The 21,558-nt window shown below is 46.5% G+C and overlaps 4 protein-coding genes across 5 annotated transcripts; 3 read left to right on the top strand and 1 right to left on the bottom strand.

Moving 5' to 3' along the window:
* The first annotated feature begins 3,142 nt into the window (after positions 1 to 3,142).
* LOC128307096 (RNA-binding protein 48) lies at positions 3,143 to 3,848 on the top strand. Its single transcript, XM_053044825.1, has one exon. The coding sequence runs from the start codon at positions 3,159 to 3,161 to the stop codon at positions 3,735 to 3,737; it is 579 nt and encodes a 192-aa protein (XP_052900785.1). The 5' UTR covers positions 3,143 to 3,158; the 3' UTR covers positions 3,738 to 3,848.
* LOC128307072 (mitosis initiation protein fs(1)Ya) lies at positions 3,749 to 6,293 on the top strand. 2 transcript variants are annotated; one of them, XM_053044801.1, is made up of 3 exons: positions 3,749 to 3,862; positions 3,929 to 4,150; positions 4,238 to 6,293. In XM_053044801.1, exons 1-3 carry the CDS (start codon positions 3,845 to 3,847, stop codon positions 6,188 to 6,190), a joined length of 2,193 nt encoding a protein of 730 aa, XP_052900761.1. In that variant the 5' UTR covers positions 3,749 to 3,844; the 3' UTR covers positions 6,191 to 6,293. The 2 variants fall into 2 exon arrangements, with proteins under 2 accessions (XP_052900761.1, XP_052900753.1); XM_053044793.1 differs by lacking the exon at positions 3,749 to 3,862 and having other exon boundaries at positions 3,896 to 4,150.
* A 34-nt stretch (positions 6,294 to 6,327) lies between these two features.
* On the bottom strand, positions 6,328 to 8,575 carry LOC128307088 (twist-related protein 1). The gene is made up of 5 exons (XM_053044813.1): positions 8,520 to 8,575; positions 7,987 to 8,213; positions 7,074 to 7,218; positions 6,774 to 6,985; positions 6,328 to 6,697 (listed from the first exon to the last, which is right to left on the bottom strand). Exons 1-5 carry the CDS (start codon positions 8,573 to 8,575, stop codon positions 6,564 to 6,566), a joined length of 774 nt encoding a protein of 257 aa, XP_052900773.1. The 3' UTR covers positions 6,328 to 6,563.
* A 2,120-nt stretch (positions 8,576 to 10,695) lies between these two features.
* LOC128307062 (uncharacterized) lies at positions 10,696 to 20,257 on the top strand. The gene is made up of 6 exons (XM_053044781.1): positions 10,696 to 10,728; positions 13,378 to 13,641; positions 16,897 to 17,112; positions 17,175 to 17,347; positions 17,431 to 19,723; positions 19,805 to 20,257. The coding sequence occupies exons 2-6, from the start codon at positions 13,515 to 13,517 to the stop codon at positions 20,038 to 20,040; spliced, it is 3,045 nt and encodes a 1,014-aa protein (XP_052900741.1). The 5' UTR covers positions 10,696 to 10,728; positions 13,378 to 13,514; the 3' UTR covers positions 20,041 to 20,257.
* The last annotated feature ends 1,301 nt before the right edge of the window (positions 20,258 to 21,558 follow it).

Here is a 21,558-nt window from a genome sequence, read left to right on the forward strand (position 1 = left end):
GCGTTGGAATGTCAAATGGAAATGCCAAATTTGACAAAGCAATTTTCGTTGTATTTCAAGTCTTTGGCAATTGAACGAAATTTGTGAAAACTTTTAAGAACGAAACAGTTAAATATTGAAAGTTTTCCAGTCATTTGAAAAGTTTCTGTTTTTATTCCCATTTATTCTCTGTTGGCATGATATAAAATAGCACGATTTCGAACCAATCTGCTTTTACGACCACAAAGTCGTAGTGTAGAACAAATGAAAATTCTACGACCCTAATCAGACTCTGCCCAGTTAGCCAAAACCCGATATCCGACCCTTCTAAGACCGATATAGGACGGTCGTATAGCGGTCTTAAAGCATTACTTACAGCAGCAATTATAAGACTCCGTGAAATATATAAAACGGGCCATAATTATAGCATATGAACCATAAAATTGAAATATTTCATTTTTGTCGTGAAATTTGCAACGCAGTTTCATTTCTTGCAAAAGTTTAAATGAAATAATTCAACCGTTAAATTCCTTCGTTGAAATATATTCGTTCTTTATTATTTATTCGTCAAATTTGTGATGACAATTCACAAATTTAACGAAATTCGTGTTCTCTCTTTGGAGCATTCGTTGTGCGACCAATCATCCATACAATTGTCCTACTTGCAAATGGTTATCGTTAGATTCTCGTCAATTCGAAGAATTTTGCAGCAAGCCTTTTCAATCGAGTTTTACACATCCAGTTGCTTTCTATTGTACTGTGCCGTAAACTGAAATAAAAATAATCACAGATAAACGAATCATCTCCGATCGTTGTACACCACAAGTTTTCCTAGTTTTACAGTATTTTCCTGTCGGAAAGTGCAAAGTAATCTTACCTGTTGCCAGATCGATGTTCGCAAAGGTTCGTTCTCCCTTCTTGTACTGAAAGCTTTTCTCCACTTTAGTACGACGCCTGTACAGCATACCGGTTCTCCTTATTTTTGCAGCGTAATCCATTCCTATCACTGAAAATCGAAGGAACCATAATCAGATTATACTCGCTTAACAATATTTACGGCTACTTACGTTTCAAATAGCTAAAAGATAGCTAATATTAGCCTCAAAAACACTATTGATTGCCTAAAACACAGAAACACACGGTTTATGTCAAAGGAAGTGTTGACAATTGTTCTGACATGACAGATAGGAAAAAACGAAATATATCGCTATCTTCGATAAGCTGTATGACATTTATCGAAACAGATTTGAAACTCAACCGAAATCGATGAAATGTTTCGATAGTTCGGTGAAATATAACATGTTTCAGACACATTTCAGTTGGATCATAAACCTGTTTTCAATTATAGTTGTTGTCCAGACTTTTTTCTGTGCCTCCTTGGCGTTAGATAGCATGGCCAAAAACCAGTATTATATACAAAGACCATTTCCATACAAAATGAAATTTATATGACTTTATTACGACCGACGGTCGTAGAATGGCTATATGGGTATGATATAAAATAGCACGATTTCGAACCAATCTGCTTTTACGACCACAAAGTCGTAGTGTAGAACAAATGAAAATTCTACGACCCTAATCAGACTCTGTGGTCGTAGAATGGCTATATGGGTGTGGTCGTAGTCTGGTTGGCTGGGTAGATACTAGTGGACAAGAACTACAGTAGGCTAAATAAGATCCCGTATCATATACACGTCATACATACTTCCAAAATGCGAATGAGATAGGACAAATACAAGAAGATAGTTGAAGGAGAATTCATAGAGAAGAAGTTACATTATAATTGTAACGTTTGGTTTCAAGCAGAGTTCTTGCTACATAATATTTGCCCCTCTGATGTATTGACAATAGTTTACGTTACAATCCCAGGAAAACAAGACGAGACAAACTCATGACGGTTTGATGACGGTAATGATGATGCTGTTCCACTGGAATCAGTGTCCGAAAATGAATGTAAAATAGAGACCTCCATACCTCCATAGAGACCATACCTCTCCAAATAGAGACCTCCATACCTCCAAAATAGAGAGATTTATACCTCCATACAATTCAGGAAACACTTTTCGCTGAGGCCGAGGCTTCAACAAAACCAAAATACATACCGACCTTTTACTGCACCATCAATTTGGTGCATCTAGCGCAAATTCATGACGAAGACATACACTGCAGTGCATATATCGCTTGACTCCATCATGGGTGCTTTTATAGCACTATATTAACCCCCAATTCAACACAGACGTAAAAGACAAATACATAGCTCAGGAAGCTAAAACTGGTGACCCCGACGTGATCTCGGGAATAGCGACGTCCGCTTTTTCTGTTTACACCGTTGTTTCGACCTGAAGCTATTCCGATAGCAGACATAACAGCGCCAACGGTAGCATCTGCTCTGCTTACCTGGGTATCTCGTTTCGTTGTTCCCGAGTTTATCACTACGGACCAGGGAAGACAGTTCGAGTCAGCTTTGTTCACCGAGCTCATGAAGGCGCTGGGCACTAAGCACCTGCGAACGACGGCGTACCATCCGCAGGCCAATGGTCTGATCGAGCGTTGGCACCGTACATTAAAGGCAGCCATCTGTAGTAAGGACACCACGCATTGGGTAGATCTGCCCTTAATCCTACTAGGATTGCGAACCTCTTTTAAGGACGACATTAAGGCGTCATCAGCCGAACTCGTCTATGGCAGCACGCTGAGGATTCCTGCAGAGTTCTTCCACAGTAGCCCACTGACGAAGTTACCCGACACTACTGAGTGAGAGGCGTTGAGGAAGGCGATGGACAACATAAAGCCTACGCAGACATTCTGGCACGAGAAAAGAGCGACCTTCGTGCATTCCGATTTACGAACATGTACTCACGTTTTCGTACGTGTCGACACTGTCCGGACAGCGCTCACTCCACCATACCAGGGTCCTTACAAGGTTTTAGGACGTACCGACGTACCCGACGGTAGCCCGTTCGGCGCCCGTCCGGCTTCCATCGGGCGCCTTTTTGTGTGACGTTTGGAGCTTGGGCATGCTTCCTTCAAAAGGCCTTTTTTGCATAATAGGCTTTCCAGTGATGTTTGACATTTGCTCGTGTGTTTGAAACGAAAACAAACTACAAACTGCGTTATCCTTCGCTAATTCTTTAATCCGGCACTTATTCCGCCAGAATTTGTTTCCGCCTGGAGCTAGCATGAACGGTGCATCGAAACAAATAGATATTTCATCGGACAGTCATCACATTCGTCAGCGATATTGTCAAAACCGACCACTTTACCGCCGATCTCGCCAGTTGACTGCCGTCCGTGTTTATTCCGTAGCGAACGAATCGCGTCATCTACTGATTTTTGGTGTTCCGCAAATAAATTTGCTCCGTGAGCTACGGCAAGAGTTGGTCCGGTACGGTGCATTAGAAACGATTTGCAATATTACCGACGTTTGGCAACGGGAGCATGCAGGTTCAGATGAGCTAATGCTCGAGCCGTTCACGGATGTGTTTCACGTGTGCTTCGCAAAGCTAGAGAAAGCCCGGCAAGCAAAGAAGTTACTGGATGCACGCAACTTTTACGGTGGAACCTTGCACATTTCGTACGCGCCGGAACGGGAAAGCGTTGAAGAAGTTAGGGCCAAATTGAATCAGCGACGGTCGGAGGTCCGGTATCGAACAAAACTCGGAGCTCAACAACGAAAACTATCGAATGCTGGTGTTGGTGTCGATCCTCCAGTAGCTGCAAGTGCAACTACTAAGAAGACTGCTAAGAACGGTCGTTGATGATGGTAGTAGTGTTGGGCTGTCAGGACATTCATCACATTTCCGAACTGGTAGTCATTGCTGTGCGTCGAAAGTAGAGTTAGAACGCCCGTGATTGGAACAGGAAAATGATCATACCCAAGGAGGTAAGTTTGGATGGAACTTTTTACGCAACAATCATGACATACTGTGATTGTCTTCCACCAAATCAGGTGCAGTGTAGAACCTGCCTGCAGGTATTTTGCTGCGCCAAGTGCCGACAGAAGCACGAAGATGGATACCATCAGGAGGACGCCATGTTACGTAAAATTTGCTACATTTGCAATGACAGACCGTTCCCGCTGCGGAAGGACACAAAAATCACACCGAACAATCTGCTCATTGTGCACATCCTGAAGGAACATCTACCGCTAGAATGTAATCGATGTCGAAAGGTAAGGTTATTCATTGGAATCAAGTCCATTACGTCTATAGGGACGTTCTCAGAGATCCCCGCTGATGACTCAAATTCTGCGTTGCAGGTATTCTATTCATTAGCCGACTTTCAGAACAAAAACAATTGCTTCCTGTTTTGCGAGAATGCGCCGGAAAAGGAAGGTGAATGTCATCTCGAAAGCACCAAAACCGTCACCTCAGGCGATTCAATCCCCACAACTGGTGATGAGAATAAAGAAAATATTAAAACCGATCAATTGGACGATCGAGTGGGGATGGTAAAAACTCGCCCACGAAGAAAAAGCAGTCTTGCGTCGGGTGATTTTGCCGAACCGGACAATAAAATCGACGAGGTGGACGAAGCGATGCTGACTCCGCTGACAAAGATAAATCTGCGCTGGAAGCGAAAAAGTCGACAAAGTTTCGAAAGTATGCTCTCGATGACGAACAACACATCGGAGGTGAATGCTTCTGGGATGCTACGGATGGATGGGCCGGATGGAGCCGGATCGAGGAAATTGGTTCGTACCACTTCAACTCCCATGTACCAGTGGCAGCTGATGCCGACAGGGCCAAAGCAACCGAACGAATCCTACTCGGCCACGTTGGGCCAGATGTCAAGCATTCACTGTAGCAGTGGCAGCGAAACGGACAGCCGTACGGAAGATCTCGGTGCATCACCGTTGGTGCCGAACGAGCTGGACAAGGTGCGGGCCATAATACGGAATCGATCGAAAGCGGTCGCGACACCATTGCGACAGGTCATGTCGAAGAGTATACAGCGAGCCATTGCACAGCACACCGGAATGTACTCGAAGATGCTTCAATCGGGCACTCAGCGTAAGATGAGCTTCAACTCGACGATGAGCAGCGGTATGAATAGTATGATAGCGTCACCGGTTAAAGATCCATTGGATCTCCGTACTACACCGGCATTGAAGCGAACCAGCGGTGGAATGGCTGCTCGATCGATCCAGGCTCAGCGCATGGTACGATCAGGTGATCCGGGTCGGGAAACGGTTCAGCTCGCACCTCCTGTCACGGTTGGTGTAACAGACCATGGAAACTCTGCTCCTAACCAGAACTCAACCGAAAATTCTGAATACTACGAAACGCATCGTGATATGGATTCGTTGCTAGCGAATGCAATCGTTGATCGGCGAGATAATCCGCCAAATGTACACTCTGCCGACAGCTACCCAGTCACACCGAAACCGAGCGGAATGGCGCTGAAGAAAGTGATTTCTTTCCAAGCGCTTCAGGAAATGGAAAAGCAAGAGAACGAACCCAGTGCACAAAATAACTCGATCGACGACATTTGGGGCACACCATGTGGTGGTATTCCGGCACGGAGTTACAGTTGTTCGGCCGTCGGGCTTGGCGACACGTTCAAAGCTTACGATGCATCGGTCGAAGATACGGAAAACGATTCCGGTTCGGACGATGTGTTTTACCCGGTGCCGGTAAAGGGACGTCCCAGAATACGACGGGACAAATGTTTGCCGGATAAATTGCAGACGAAGCAAGAAAGTAAAGAAAAGTCGCAGGAAGTGACCAACACTGGTGGTAGCAAACTGTGGTCGATCGTATCGAACGTTATTCGCCTAGCTTCGCGCAGCGACATACAGGAAGAACATTCGCTTGAGACAGGCAGCACTAACGCAGCTACCGCGGCTAGCGGTGGTGGACTTATACAACGAGCGGCATCTTTTGCGGATTACCTGAAGCACCGATACACCCGATCGGACGGTGGTACTACACGCACGTCATCGTCTGGTTCGGAAGAATATCGCATTGTGCATGGTAAAAAGCGGCGCCGTGTAGCGTCCACCCAGACCCAACCATACGTTCCGGCGATAGTTGCAGGGCCACTACCGAGTTCAAAGCTACAGTACAGTCCGGTCGCAAAGCGGAAGCGCATCCAGAGCCGCCAGCCAATACATCGGTTGCGCAACACGAGCAGCGACAGTGCCGGTAGTGGAAGTGGCGGTCCCAGTCGATGGAACGATCAAACGGCAGACCGTCCAGGCTGTATGTAATTTCGTATATTCGTTTTATTTCTTTGATTTATATTACTTTTAAGGGAAGATTGTTAAAATGGTGCCATTGGATGGTAAGGGACGAAAAAAATATAATTTTTGAACATCGTAACACAACCCACTTTGTTTTAGTAGTTTTATTTTCAGCTGAAATATGCCAAGTGTCCCTAGTGGACGATCTTATGCCACGATAAAGAACTAGAGAATACATTCGAAGGGATGAGTAAGCGCGAGCTAATGCGAATAAATAGCGACGTGAAGTCCGTAGGGACAATAAAACGGTTTGTCCACATGTACTCTCAGTACTCCACTAGATTAAGAAACGAAACGGAAGACATCAAAGGAGCTGCTGGGCGACAGCAACAGCAACCATCTAGATCAAATGTGGCGGTGGTCCACAGGCAAGACTTTCCGATGAGCCAAGCGCCAGCGATGTAAGGATGGTACGTCTGCCCGGATGAACGCCCAGATTTTCCCAGTTAATCCACGACAGTCGTGCGGTTAAATCTGTCCAGTGACCGGAATAGTAAAGTAATATTAGATCCTGATTGGAAGTAAATGCAAGCATCCGACGATAACCTACCACTCGTGTTCCAGTGTGCCCGATCGGCTTTAATTTCCCCCCGGAGACACTTCTCCACGTACGTCAATGGATCGTAGTCCGCCTCGAGGACCTCACGCAGTAACGCGATGTAAGCGATCGCTAGCCGTAGCGTATCGATCTTGCTGAGCCGTTTCTCGTACGGAAACGTTGGCACGTGAACACGGAGCTCGTCAAACGCCGAATTAATGCTGCTGTTAAAAGGCACAATACAGGAGCTCACATTAGGGGAATAGTCTTAAAGGGAGATGTTGAACTCCTGGACAATCTGCCGATACATACCCATTCGGTGCGGAACGCATCATTCGCTTGCGCTCGCGAACATTTGACTGCTGACGCTGCATTTTGTACGGTGGCGGATTGTACGGGTGGTTCCCCATCGTCGTCGACAGGGATGGACTGGGCGGTGTCGACGAGTCCAGACATTCTGCAGGACGGCATGGTTAAAAGATGGTTAATAATTTTAAATATCTAATCGTCCGTTCGCTTAAAGGCCTGCTCGCACAACACCGCGCGAAGGTTCTTCCGGATCTTTCACGAAGATGTTAAACCCCCAATGCACGTGGTGGTATTTTAATTGCATTAAAGCCAACAATCTGGTTCGGTTGTGCACTTCAAGGTGAATGCAAAACAAAATTAGCCAATAAAAGTTAGTTGCAGCGCATGCTGCATGTGTTTGTGGGACGCTGTGCGTGACTTTGTACGATAGCGTCTCGATTCAGTGCACCGTATCATAAGAGGCTCCATTACGCATGCTTCAGCTTCTTCTATGCGGAAGAAAGACTCATCACAACGCCAGGATACGGACCATATTGTAACCTTCTTTCTGGATAATAACCTTCCTGTAGGGTTCATTGGAAAGGTTAGCGCTGTCTGTTACAAATTTCCATTACATTACGCAATTTAATTGCTATGAGGCGAGTTTAATAACTTCTATCAAGGATAAATGAATATTCGCGTGTTACAATCCCGTGTAGGAGTCGTTGAGGACGCCTTAATGAACATTGCTCTTTGATTATCTGATCAGTTCTGTAATCAACAGAGTGAAGAATTGGATCAGTGATGGTGGCATCAGACTTCAACCGACAGGACCAATACAAAATCTTATCCGAACCGTGTCCAGGGTTTGTACAGTGTGAAAAAGAAGATACCTTCTCTTCTCCCTAGGGATATCAGCCTAGGTCTTCTCTCTTACCTGTGTGATGCAAATACTGATGCTGCATCTGCCGTATGCTGTTGGGGTTCAATCTCAAGTTGGGTGCATTGTTGGTGTGGCTACCGTGTCCGACACTGTTGCTACTGCCGCCTGCACCACCACCACCTCCGTTTCCGGGTGCCGCGTTTAGCTGATGATGCTGTGCATATACGCACGATGGCAGATCTGCCATCAGCTCATCGTCGAAGCTGTGGAATCCGATGCCACTGTACGACGACCCAGTCGGAGCGTTGTACGCAAGCACATCCATTGCAGCAGTAGAAATAGAAAATCGTGTTGACCAGTTTAGGCACCGCAAGGTTCAGATGCAATTATACTATCCAGATAGGAAGACGGGACACAAAACCACACAAACACACGGAGGCACTGACGCAGACAGTGCAATCCAGTGGACACAGATCAATATTCAACAACTCCACGCGTGTCACGATGTCGAGGGAACTCGTGACCTTCTGACGTGCTGTAGGAAGGATGGAAATGGTAGCAACAGAAGCAAGGATCACGGCAATAACCTCAATGGTGGTGATGAGGAAGAATCCGGCAACTGAGAGCGACAAATTTTATCCATCGTTCGATGAGCAACACGGAGACACACACTTTAAAGGACACCAAACACTTTTGCCTTCCTAAAGTTCCACAACAAGGCTCTACAACCGGATTGGTATTGTCACTCCGACGGCAGAACGGAACTACAGCGGATATCCTGCATCTGCTAGACTCTTATATAGGTTCCAAAGGATGCTGTCCCGGGATACATCTTGCTGTACGGTGTGCGCATGTCCTTTGTGCGTTACTCCTCCCATCGTGACAAAGGGGAAAAGCAGATCCCAAAAACGCAATGGCCGCCGGCACTTATCGAGATATGGAATGAATCGAGCGTGGCCCGTTTTTGCTACAATTTTTTTGTGAATTAAAGCGATATATCCGAAGCCAAATTTGGCTAATATTTTTTAAAGTCTTATTTCTTTATTACTAAACGATCAAAGAAGTGTGGTTTGTGGTGTTTAGTTAATTAATTAAATTTATTCTTTCAAGTTGCTCCGGTTGAAATAACTTTGTCAATGTTTCTCCTGGATCGACATCTCCCTCATGAAACGTTCAATATTGAACATGTAAATTTAAATAACAGTGGATGCATTGTTGGGTCTGGCAAGAACCATTATGAACGGTATTGGTATTGATCGACATAGGATGTGGCAAGACGAGAAACAAGCAGTTTCTTTCAGGGCCTTTAAATTTTAAAAGTTATGCAAACATTTTTGGTGTACATGTCACTTGAACACCTTTAGATTAGGGGATTGGTTCTATCTTTCTTTTCTTTTTATAGTCTTTTTATAACAAAAACATCTTTCTCGGCACAATTTATTCAGAGAATTCGAAAGAACTCTTCCGGAGCTTCTTTAGTAGCTTCTTTATTCCCAATCTTTAACCATCTGCAACAGCAATCACAGTATGCCATGAATTGCTTTTCTGTTGGCAATGAATTGAATGTTGGTAAATAAAAGTTATTCAAAAATAAAAGCAAATAAAAAGCATAAACTCGTTATGTGAAAATTTGCTCGTTAAGAGAGGTATTTGCGTAGCATTTAAATTTGCAAGTTAATGCCACCAATGCGTTAAAAGGGGTACTCGTTTTGTGGGGGATTTACTGTACAATGCAAAATAAAACTTCAAAGCTGCTTAGCGGTGACGCTACCGCCACTAATAAGCGCACGCTGTAAAATTCCCCCTTTCCAAGAGAATTCCCTTTCAACAACACTCGAAACTTAAAATACAATAACATTCGCTAATTGTGCCATTCTTGATGACTAATCTACGTTTAAGAATTCTGATTCAATCATTAAACCAATCTAGGGAAGGAACGACGACTTTAATCTGTCAGGTCGTCGGGATTCCCACCCCCCAAAAGAACCGGGGGAAGGATCGTCATGCCTTCTTGAAGTCGAGAATATCGAGTTTTCACGGTCGCACACGTAACCGATGTAACAGAGGCGCGTTCGGTGTGTTCGGTGGTAGCGTAGCTTAGCGTGCGTGCGGTTTGGCCCGCGCACCGTCCGTCACTCGTGACGTCACAGTGAAGCTGGTTTAAAAGCGTTCGGGCCCACGGATCGCACGTTCAGTCGATCGGCGTACGTTTGTCTGCCACCTACCAAAAGCCTGTGTAGGCCTGCTCGATAGTGAGGCTAGGTTTGCTGCAGGTGCTTTAGCGGTAGCTTCGTTGCCTTGGTTCGTAGTCCGTCGTGGTGTGGTGGAGACGACTAGAGGAAAGTGAAGTGACGAGATTGCCGCCAAGAAGGAAGTGGAAAACGTGGAAAACGCGTGTGACCTTGTGGAATGTGAAGAAAGGAAAAGTGTCACAGTGTGTGTTCGCATGAAAGCTCTTCCACTGGAGCAACCACATCAAAGGGTGTTCTTCCACCGGTGTGTGCAGTACCTGGCAGATAAAACACCCCGCCCTATCCCCATCGCGTGATAACGGTGTCGTCTAATTTAAATCTATTTGTTTTTGTATCAAGCGGTTAGTTCGTCTGCTTGATAAGTGACAAGTTTTGTCGTAGCCGACAATTGTGAGTGCTTTTGTATCCGTTTCCGTTTTTTTTTGTTGCTTTACGTCGGCGTCATCCAGTCGTTAAACGTGAGGAAGCTGGCAGAAGAATCGTTCTCACGCGGCGTTGGTTTTTTTTTGCAGAACCGTTGATAACGATTGATCAGCTGTGAAATGTAAGTGTTTAAAGTGTGTTTAAATGTCCTTGGTTGTAATTGATTGGATGTTGCAAGAAGAAGTGTTTCATGTATTTGGATACGCGCTGTTTAGACAGCATTCGCAAGCTTGCTCGATTGAACAAAAGTTTTGTGTGGCATGTGTTATGAGTTTGTTATTGTTGAGTGTTTCCACAACATGCACGTGCCAAATAAGAATTTAAGGGGCCATAAGAGTGCTCAAAGTGCTTTTGTTCTCAAAATAATAGCCAAACCTAGTGAGGAAAATTAAGAAACAACGCTTTACATATCGTCTACATACACCTTTACCATCCGTTTATTTAATGTTCGGTTTTCGCATAATTCCATTCGTTTTGTTGCTCCAAAAAACAAGCTTCTAAAAATGGCTTCCTCATAAATATGCATCTTCGATAAGTCGCTACAGAAGAAGCGGAAAGATTAAACCTGAATGGCCGTTGTTTAAATCTCGATCACAACCAATCTTACCATTTCCCACCACAGCCGGTTACTGCTAACCACACACCGGAACCGTACGGGGCAAGACAAGAATTCACGATGCCACTGTGGCATATTTAGTGGATTAATAAAAGCACACGCGGATCCACCGCAGGACGGAAGTTGTGTGCAAATTTTCAGTGAATTGTGGCAAACGATGTTTTATTTCCGTACATCAGGAAGTGATGGCGGCTAGAAGTAGTTCCTAGTCGTTTGTAACGTTCTCTTTCTTTTGATGTAAAGATTTGCTTCCGATATTTATGCTTAACTTTAGCCAAAATACTTTCATATAATTTATTAAATATTGGACTAATTTTGGAACAAAAAGTTGACACATAAAGGCAACTCGTTGAAACTTCCATTTGGTTTGATCGATCGATCGATCGTTCGTCTATGCTTCTTCTGTTCTTTATTGTGCGTCCACGATCGAAAACTTATGCTCACAGGCAACGCAACGCAAACCGGCCGGTAGATGTGTTCCGATCGAAATCAATCAAAGCAACCTGAACAAAGTGTCAGCCACAATGTTTCGTAATGTGCACTAATTTGGTTGAAGCTGGAAAGTGAGAGTGAGAGGGTTTGCCTATTAACGATTAGCCGCGGATGAAGGTTGTGATAGTGCAGCACAGTTTTCGGGACGGGAAGGTCGTCCATTGTGTAGCCAAGGAACGAAACCTTAGCTTTGTGAGCCAAATGAACAGGTGTAAGCCACAAAACGAACTCACAAATCATAAACAATATGTTTATTATCATTCAAATGTTGATCTGCTGCAGAACAAAAACCGATGCAGCATCATGAGAGATCTGAAAGATAGGAGGAGCTGATACAGAGAAGCACACCGTAATGGCTCAATCAAAAGTCCAAGAGATGGGACATGTGGGACACGCATTTGGGTGACTTTCAATGATAACAACTTCGGTCACATTAATGGTTTAGCGGTAAACATGATCATTACACCTTTCAAGGTTCCAAAATTGTGTAAACCCGCTAAAAACTATACAGCGGAACTGGAATGAACTGAATTGCCGCTCTTTTTTTATCATGAAGTATGATAATGGTTCCAGTTTTTTAAGTGTAAGTGGATAACTCCCCAGGAGTTACCGTCCTTCTGTAGTTACGCATCCAGATGCTGGATGAAATCTGGCATGGAGCATGAGAGCGTGAGCCATCACAATCTGCGCTGGTCCAGCTGTTGCCTTACTGGCCGATATGTATGGAGTATCGCAACGACTAGGTCAAGTACCCAGAGAAGGCTACACTTCATTTAAGCAGCATCGTTATGCAATCATGGGTAATTGTATGTCAAATAGCACGAGCCCCATGTGGATGCTGACACCTGAATGGTGTAAAATGGTTTGCAATAGAGCGATGATGATAGATCGTGCTCGGAAGCGTTAGTATGCAAACCGGTGAAGGTTAACCAGAGTGACATCCATCGAGTAGCTTCCATAAGATATGTTAAAGCTATTTTAAGATAACCCAAGTTTTTCAGTGTAAAACATCAATTACAGTTGATGTGAGGACGTATGAGGACACCGGAACAAATAATCTCCTGTCACACCCTTTTACTTGTCTCTCCAAGAATTCGTCCTTACGATCTCTTCCTACTGGAAGGAAGGATAAAGACAGCTAGCTTTATCGGACGTACTTGTAATCTCAGCGTCATTTTCATCACTCCCTTCACTGCGATCTTCGTTTATCTCAGACTCTGCGCTAGGGCTGTTGTTAAACAATAAAAATTCCCTATCTTCTCGGGCAGTACTGCTATCAGTCTACCCACGTGTTAATGAATCTCATTTCAGCGTGGACGAACACATAAGAAGATGAGCAAGCACAATTACTGACGTTGAGTTATCAGCTTTCAGCGCGAATCGGCGAAAGTAAAAACGTTCTCCAGACGCGTACAGACGCGCTTCACACGCTGTGGTTCGATCTTCGTGATAACAGACGATCAACGCATCATCAACGTTTTTATGCAAATCGGGGGCTTTAACATGGATCTCTTCGCCTGATTAGCAGATACATTTTGATTGCGTTTCGCGCATGAAACAAAGATGAAAGTGTGTGCCAGTGTTTCATCATAGCTTTTCGCTTGCTTTCGTGCTAAAAGTTGTTTGTTTTTTGTACTAATTCGTGACGTTTATCTTCCACAGATATTGTCGAGCGCACGTCGATAGCACATGGCACAAGAGCGGATGATGTGACACACATGCAACAGGGTAGTGAATAGCTTGTGAAAGAGAACTCAGAACCCGTAAAGACAACAGTATCAACAACCCCTAACGGAACTATGCATATCAGCGATAGTGTGTCAACAGCCGGACATCGCCGGCGTGGAATGCGATCCTTACCCTTACTGACCATCACCATCTTGATGCTGATGGTTCAACCCGGTCACACGCAAAGTGTCATCGCAGGTAAGCAGCGTAGAGATGGTAAAATAAAATCCCCGAATTCTAGAGGCAACTGCTGCAAAACCCAAAATGCCCCATCTGCGAAGATCGTAAATACTGAAACCTCTCATTTCGACCCGTTCCGATGCACAAAGTGAAAAAAAACTCACTTCCCTGGTTTGAATTCTGTGGGATTTACCAGCTGCGTTGTTGTTTTTTTCGAAACTAACCCCGAAGATCATCTTCGGTGGATCCAATCCGACGGAAACTGGTTTCGCGTAGTGTGGTTTTGGGGGGGTGATGTCTGACGTGCAGAAATGTATGTGACTCGGGTATCTTCCTGCGATGAATTTCTTGTCTTAACAGCTGCTACAAACCGGTTGCATCTGGACCCTCGTAAGGGTCCGGTTCCCGGGGATTCCCAATATAGCGGTGGCCAGTTTACGCACCTTCCAAATAATCCGCACGCTGCTTGCATCATTCTATCCATCTCTCAAACCATCATAGAACTGGAGCACAGCGGGACTTAGGGGCTCCCTGTTAAACGGTGCAAACTTGAAAGTGCCCGTACGGCGTGTGTTAACGGTAGCGATCTCCACGTTCTTGGACATTCCAACGCGTGACATGAACCGCTCCGTCACAGATCGTTGATCGCGTGCGGGCAGTGAAACCCTTTTATGATTCACGCTGCCAACTGCCACTACGATCGGGAAGTAAAGCGATAGAGACAGGGCTGTGCATGTGTGTCGCTGTACGCATACGCTCGCGCTTGCGTCGATAGTTGATTGGATTGAGGCGGTAATTAATTTGGACATCGTAAGGTGCCACCGCCGCCCGATCGTTCGAAATCGATTGCAACCTTTGCGAGTTTGATTTCTCCTGCGAGTTGCCCATGCGACATGAACTGGAACGAGCGCTTTTCGTAACGAGAAGTTGTTCTTCTCCTTTGCGTTACTAGCGCGCGAGGTTTCACACGCGGACATCCTACTGTTCGCCTAATCAGAATGTGCTGCCAGTCTCCATCCGGCATCGGGTGGCCATTCACTTTCTGATGTATGACACACGTAAGGGTTCTATCGGATCGGATTGGAGTACGTTGTAGTTATAATGTTTAGTGTTGAAAAATTATAGTCCATCGCACGCATGGTACAGTCAACCGGAACTACACGCCAATCTAGTTTTAGTAGCCCGGACTACTTGGATAATTTATGCGACAGCTAAATAAATGCGCGAATGCGAAGTCCTCACGAGTACGGATGTTTTATTTGATTCTAGCTCTTGACGACTATATACTCGTTTGCCACAGGCTCCATTCCACGAGACAAGAGCAGTAATCGTAAAACAGTTTTATGATTGATGAATGAATCCCGGGCTCAATTATTGCGCCGGCATCCAAAGGAAGCCTCATTAGCGGCTCAAATTGGCCTTTGGGGAGGATTTGTGAAGGTTGTGTGTTCTCTTCAGAACTAGCATCACCGCCACTGTATGGTGCATGCGGTGGGCCACCGACGAGGTCCACGGTCAAGGCCGAAGGGTATGAAGATACTTCGCGTCTTTGGACGATCACGTACGCTCGCGGTCCGGCACCTACGTGCAACGTGCGTTCGGAACGGTTCGGTTTCACGTTCACACGCAATCTTCGATCAGCCGGTTGCGATAGGGGCGATAGGTGGTGGTGATGTAGAAGTGACTTGATCGTGTGAACTTACATAACATAGAGGGTAGATCGTTGCCAATTCGTTTACCCTTTTGTAGCAATCCAGCGTTATCGCCGTTATTGCCTCAGGTTTTGCTTTGTTTCTTGACGATCGGCAATTTCAGACAGAACACCCACCGATTAGACAACACCTCCCAACCGAGTGTGGGATTAGCGTGGCCCTGTGTCAATTCTAGTGCACTCATGCTCATTATCAGCGTGCCATCAATCGGATGCATCCGATAGCAAGACGCTTAGTCGTTTGAGAATAATGTGAAAGATAATTGATTTCGGAGTGGAACATATTTGCCTGATGGATGGAACATTAATTGATGGAATTGCATGTGATCTACAGATCTTTAGTTTAAATCATTCGGGAATCAAATCCTTGTTGTAAAACTATTTTGCAAAATCTTAATGAACTCCTCCTCCATCAGCAGATGCTGTCCTCATTTGATTGTGATCTACTTTGTATTCCGTGTGTAGATCTAAGGTATAATTAGCGGGAGGAACGCGACCCGTAATAGGCGATGAGTGTCACACGTTGCCACCTGATGCCATCTGCGCACAGGTGCTTCGGCTACTGTATTCCTGATCGATCGACTCTGATTGACGGCGTAAAGGTGATGTCTGTTATTAAAATTGATTTGCATTCAATCAGCGGCTTCGTCCGGCTAGTTTCATCGCGTTGTTCAGCAGAGGATGTTAATAGTCCATTGCGGCAAATACACCCATCGAAGGTAGTGTATTGCAACTCATTCTTCGCAGAGTTGGATCGTGTAATGCACACTTTTTGGTAACGTTTGAGAGGCACCATGCTTCCAATGCACTTCGATGACCTTCAAACCTGTGGTAACTTGATCGTAAAAGGGAGAGCTTAAAAGCTTGAAGTAAAGCCGTTGAACACTTACGACGTAGTGTCATAAGATTTAGTGCATCCAATGCGTGAAGGCTATGCGGAAGAAAATATTCCAACCACCATCGGGCCGTATCGTCACGTCGCATCGTGCGAAGGTTTCCCGGTGATTCGTGCCCATAGAGTGTTGATACGATTTCATCATAATCGTTATCTTGTCCCGAATATCAAAGCACATCCTTCAAACTTCCAACCCTTAGGGGTAGGCAGCGGTGTGATGTACGGGTACATCAGCTCCCGGGAGGTCATCGCTATCATTCAGCACCGGGTGGGTTGTGTGTGAAGTGGGACAACAAAAGTGCCTTGACAATGATCAGCGATTTTTCGCACTTGACATGCGCGCGTACCGAACCACGTTGTGAGACCTTTTGGGTTGCGGATGGTTGGATGCAGTTGGGCAGCGTTTACTGGCTACTGTTGTGAATTTAAATTAGATAACCGTGGTGTTGTCTCGGAGTTCGGTTGTCAAAAAAACAAAGATGTGTTATCGTAATCATCGTTTAGATAATGGTTTACCCTACCTTATTTCGTCACATTACGTGATGGAGCACATGTTTTGGGGAATGAGTGCCTGAACAAGCTCCTCTGGTACAAGTTTCCTCTAGCATTCTTCCACTTCTAGCAGTAATGAAGTTGTTCTAATTCTTCAATAATTCGGTCCTTGCAGATTGTGATGCGAGTAAATGCCAGCCCTTGTCAAATGTTTCGGCAGTGTCGCTAGAACCGGGTCAACGGATCCGTCGCGAATTGGATCCCTGCTGTGAGATCCTTCGGCTGTACTGTGACACCAGTGCATGTCCACCGCCAATCGAGTTCTGCGATGAGAATCGAACTATTCGCCCACGGAACATTGCCGGAACGTGCTGTACACTGCAGCGTTGTGGTTGGTAGATCTTCCACTCCATTCCGCACCAGTAACTTAACAACTTTCTTGTTACATTTTAGACAACTTTTGTGAGGTCTACGCTGAGGGTGAGATCACCACGAGATCGATCGGTGAGAAGTGGTTTAATATGGTAAACGAAACTACCTGCATGAACTACGAATGTTTACGGAACGAAACGAACGAAACGTTTGTCAACTCTATTGGGATACAGTGCAACACCACCTGCCCGGAGGTATGTACAATCAATTCCACTTTGAACTACTTTGGAACCCAAAGATCGTGTGAAATTAATTGTAAATAACCTTCTAATTGCAGGGTTTTGAGCCTCAGAGCTCGCATCAACATTGCTGCCCGCAGTGCGTTCAGGCCCAGTGCAAGTTCGACGATCAGTTCTACCGCGAGGGACAATCGTGGGCAAGTCCTGACGGGTGTCTGCTGTATCGGTGCATCAAGGAGAGTGGTTTCCTTTCGATCAGCTCGAGCCGCCGGCAGTGTCCACCGGTAGGAAATTGCCCCGACCAGTACGTGGTCGAGCGTGACTGCTGCAGGGTGTGTAATTACACCGAAGCGAAGATGGTACCGGGATCGACGACAGTGCCCCCAACGGAGCAGGAAGCCGGGGCCGATTTTTACCAGGAACAGAGCTACAGCAATCATCCCTGCAAGCGGGTCTGCACGTTGGGGCGTAAGCCGGAAACTTGCTACTACCGTTTCCGGCTCGAGTGGTATCGTACGCTCAGCAAGGCCTGCTTTAACTGTCCCTACAATGCGACCGATTGCACTCGTCCGCACTGCATCGCCGGGGACGGTGTGCGAAGGAACGTGGCGGTTATTAATCGTATGATGCCGGGTCCGGCTATCGAGGTGTGCGAGAACGACATCGTCGTGGTGGATGTGGAGAATCATTTGATGGGCGAAAGCACCACCATCCACTGGCACGGTTTGCATCAACGGCGCACACCGTACATGGATGGTGTGCCGCACGTTTCGCAGTGTCCCATCAGCCCGGGGACCACCTTCCGGTACACGTTCCGGGCCGATAATCCGGGCACGCACTTCTGGCACTCGCACACCGGCATGCAGCGCGGCGATGGAGCGTTTGGGGCGTTGATCATTCGGAAGGATAACGACATACACGAGCTGCTGTACGATCACGATCTGTCCGAGCATGTGATCACGGTGCAGGATTGGGGCCACGAGCAGGGTGTGTCGCTGTTTGCCGCACACCATCACTCGACCGGTGACAATAAACCGCCGAACTTGTTGATCAATGGACGGGGCAAATATTTCCAGCGGTTTGCTAAGACAACGTCTCTGACAACAACGACCACAACGCAAGCTCCGATCGTGGATGAGGATCTTCCCGTTACGTCACAACCGGAAGCGGTTGCAGTTGACGATGCCGAAGAAACGACGGTTGCCGAAGACATCGGGACGACTACGGACCCGATCGAACCCACGCCGGACGAAGTGGAGTTGCTGCAGGGTAGTAGCAACACTAACCTGAAGACAGTGCTTCGTTCGGGGGATGTGCGACATCGCACCAAGCGACAGTCGCGCACGGTCAACTTCAATGCGGTTGTTGTGCCGGAGTCGCAACACATTCCGCTCAGTGTGTTCTACGTGGACAAGGGCCGTCGGTATCGGTTCCGGTTGATTAATGCCGAGTTCCTCAACTGTCCGGTGGAATTGTCGGTGGAGAATCACAACCTGACGGTGATCGCGTCGGACGGGTTCGGCATACAGCCGCTGGAAGACTTGGGATCGTTCGTGAGCTACGCAGGCGAACGGTTCGACTTCGTAGTGAAAGCGAATCAACCGATTGGGAACTATCTGATACGCTTCCGCGGGCTGATGGATTGCGACGAGCGGTTTACCTCGGCGTACCAGTTCGCGGTCTTGCGGTATCGGGGAGCACCGGAGGACACCGAGTATGCGTCGTGGCCACCGTACGATTACGAGGCACCGGGCGTGCAGCTTAACTCCCTGAACCGTGGCCCCGGGGCGGAGGACGTTATTACCATCGCCGAAACGAACGCACTGGATCAGGAAGATTTGCTGCTGCTGCGCAACGAGACCGATTACAAGTTCTACGTGTATTACGACTTTTACGGCAAAGACAATCCGCACTTCCATGTGCCGTCGCTGTACGGGTTCCAGCAGGTGATCAACAACACGAACCGACTGTACACACCGCAGCTAAACCACATCTCAATGCGCATGCCGACGATACCGTTCCTGCCCGGCAAGGACGTGCTGGACGAGAGCCAGTTTTGCAATGAGACGAGCATGCGCGATCAGCGCAACTGTCGGCAGGAGTTCTGCGAGTGTAGCCACGTGATCCAGATACCGCTGCACGCTACGGTGGAGATGGTGATGATCGACGAGGGCTTCACGTTCGATGCGAACCATCCATTCCACCTGCACGGTCATGCGTTCCGCGTGGTCGGAATGGACCGTGTGAGTCGCAACACGACGGTGGAGGACATTCGCCGAATGGACGAGGAAGGGCGATTGCCCCGAAGGCTTAAGAAGGCTCCGATCAAGGATACGGTGACTATTCCCGACGGGGGCTACACAATCATTCGGTTCATCGCGAACAATCCCGGTACGTTGAGGAGTGACGTGGAGATTCCTCTTACCAACGATTTTCTAACGATATTTCGCGCTCTCTCTCTCGCTATTGCAGGCTACTGGTTATTCCACTGTCACATAGAGTTCCATGCTGAGATCGGTATGTCGCTGGTGCTGAAGGTCGGTGACAGATCGGAGATGCTACCAGCTCCCGCCAATTTCCCGACTTGTTACGACTTTAAACCCAACCTCGGACAGATCGGCAGCGGCGCGGGTTCTTCAACCACTACCACTCTATGGCTGCTACTACTGGTGTCTGCGGTGCACGAGACGTTGCACCGACTCCTATAAGCAAACCGCCTGAACAAACCTTCCCTTGTGATATTAGACGCTTCCGGGCGGAACTCAAGTATTTCGCTCGACCATAGTATTACCGTGCCCACAGCGGACTTCCGCGGTGGCTTTTTAAGTTATGACTCATTCCCGTACTCATAAGACGTTTAGAATACGAAGCATCGCTGCTTCTAAAGCATTGCCACCGTACAAACATAAGTGCTCTTGGAACAAAATAAAGTCTTGCTATAACGCTAGAAATATCTCAATGTGGCCTTGGGTTGGGTTTTTTTGATGTTGTTCGTCGCTTTTCTATCACACATCCCGCAAACAATGACTCCCGGGGTAGCATTCCATCTGCGTTTGACACGCCCAATCGTTTGTGCCGTCAGGTTCTGGTTCTGGTGTTCGGTTCGGTTCACTCTCGGGGAGGGTGAACCACCACCAGCAAACACGGGCGTTTGTGCTTCCTTTAATCGCATCCCCTTCTACCTTCCTCGCCGTTCGATCGTGAAGCGTGCATCCTTCGGACAAATGTCCACCCGAACGACGAACTCTGTTTGGGTGACTCTTGCGTTGTGGAAAACGAACGGTTTTGCTCCATGGGGCGAGATGATGCTGCAGATGATGGGTAAATCGATACCAACCAGACGTAAGGCACCCTTTCGATGCGAAATGGCCCGCATGCGCCCTGCTAGTGGCGGGGATTGTTTTTGTGCTGTGTGTTTTGGCGAAGATACAACAACCCCCGTGTTGCAATGGCATTGCAGGTGCTATGCTGCAGATGTATGCTGGTGCGTGGGGGATTGAGTTGGTTTTTGGTGAAGTTTTAAACATGGGCTTTAATAACTCCCTTTTGTTACGATTTTACTAACGAAATTTTGCCAAGAGACTGGATTATTGCTGACAGAGTTGAATAAGAGAGTAAGTTAAAAGTTACGGCTAAGTTTAAAAGTTACGGCTTAGGTTAAATTTCCGTAAGGTTTTCTCGTACGTGGCGGAATCATGTACAACAAGTTTATTCAAACTTAACAATCTGATGTTGAAATCCAACGCAATTTGACGATGGAACACAGGATGGTGGTGAGCAATCTTAATAGAAAATAGTTATTGCAATATTCCTGAGTTAGTCATTTCCTTGAGTACTTTAACTGACTATGGAAAGTGGCCGAATTGGGTTGGAATATATGGAAGGATAATTTTAGAGACTCCGGAACAGTCGTCCAGAACTCTCTGTTGAGCCTTTAGTGATGATGTGGTCCCATGTCCTCTGAAACGATTCCAAAAAAAATTTCATCGTGTATCAAATCACTCTGAACAAGAGACTCGAATATGGGACTTGAAGGGAAGATGGGAAAGATTTTCAGTACAGGCAGTACCCCGGAGATACGCTATTCTAGCGGACTGCTATAACCCGGGAAAAATCCGCGTAAGTCGAATCCTGGTGCAATATCGTTTATACTTCAAAGTCATAGAACCGACTTCCTCTCTGCATTTAATTTTTTCGCCGAATCAGGCGATTTTTAGAAAGATTAC

The sequence above is a fragment of the Anopheles moucheti genome, chromosome 2 (assembly GCF_943734755.1).
Source record: "Anopheles moucheti chromosome 2, idAnoMoucSN_F20_07, whole genome shotgun sequence".
Classification (NCBI taxonomy): Eukaryota; Metazoa; Arthropoda; class Insecta; order Diptera; family Culicidae; genus Anopheles; species Anopheles moucheti.

What these genes read in the sequence shown, in the direction of transcription:
- LOC128307096 (XM_053044825.1), top strand. Translation starts at nt 3,159, where the DNA reads ATGAACGGTGCATCGAAACAAATAGATATTTCATCGGACAGTCATCAC.
- LOC128307072 (XM_053044793.1), top strand. Translation starts at nt 3,896, where the DNA reads ATGACATACTGTGATTGTCTTCCACCAAATCAGGTGCAGTGTAGAACC. An exon ending in AATGTAATCGATGTCGAAAG is followed by an intron (nt 4,151 to 4,237) that starts GTAAGGTTATTC and finishes TCTGCGTTGCAG; the next exon opens with GTATTCTATTCATTAGCCGA.
- LOC128307088 (XM_053044813.1), bottom strand. Translation starts at nt 8,575, where the DNA reads ATGGATAAAATTTGTCGCTCTCAGTTGCCGGATTCTTCCTCATCACCA. An exon ending in TCAGTATTTGCATCACACAG is followed by an intron (nt 7,219 to 7,986) that starts GTAAGAGAGAAG and finishes GCCGTCCTGCAG; the next exon opens with AATGTCTGGACTCGTCGACA. An exon ending in ATGCGTTCCGCACCGAATGG is followed by an intron (nt 6,986 to 7,073) that starts GTATGTATCGGC and finishes GCCTTTTAACAG; the next exon opens with CAGCATTAATTCGGCGTTTG.
- LOC128307062 (XM_053044781.1), top strand. Translation starts at nt 13,515, where the DNA reads ATGCATATCAGCGATAGTGTGTCAACAGCCGGACATCGCCGGCGTGGA. An exon ending in CTGTACACTGCAGCGTTGTG is followed by an intron (nt 17,113 to 17,174) that starts GTTGGTAGATCT and finishes GTTACATTTTAG; the next exon opens with ACAACTTTTGTGAGGTCTAC. An exon ending in GTTCATCGCGAACAATCCCG is followed by an intron (nt 19,724 to 19,804) that starts GTACGTTGAGGA and finishes TCGCTATTGCAG; the next exon opens with GCTACTGGTTATTCCACTGT.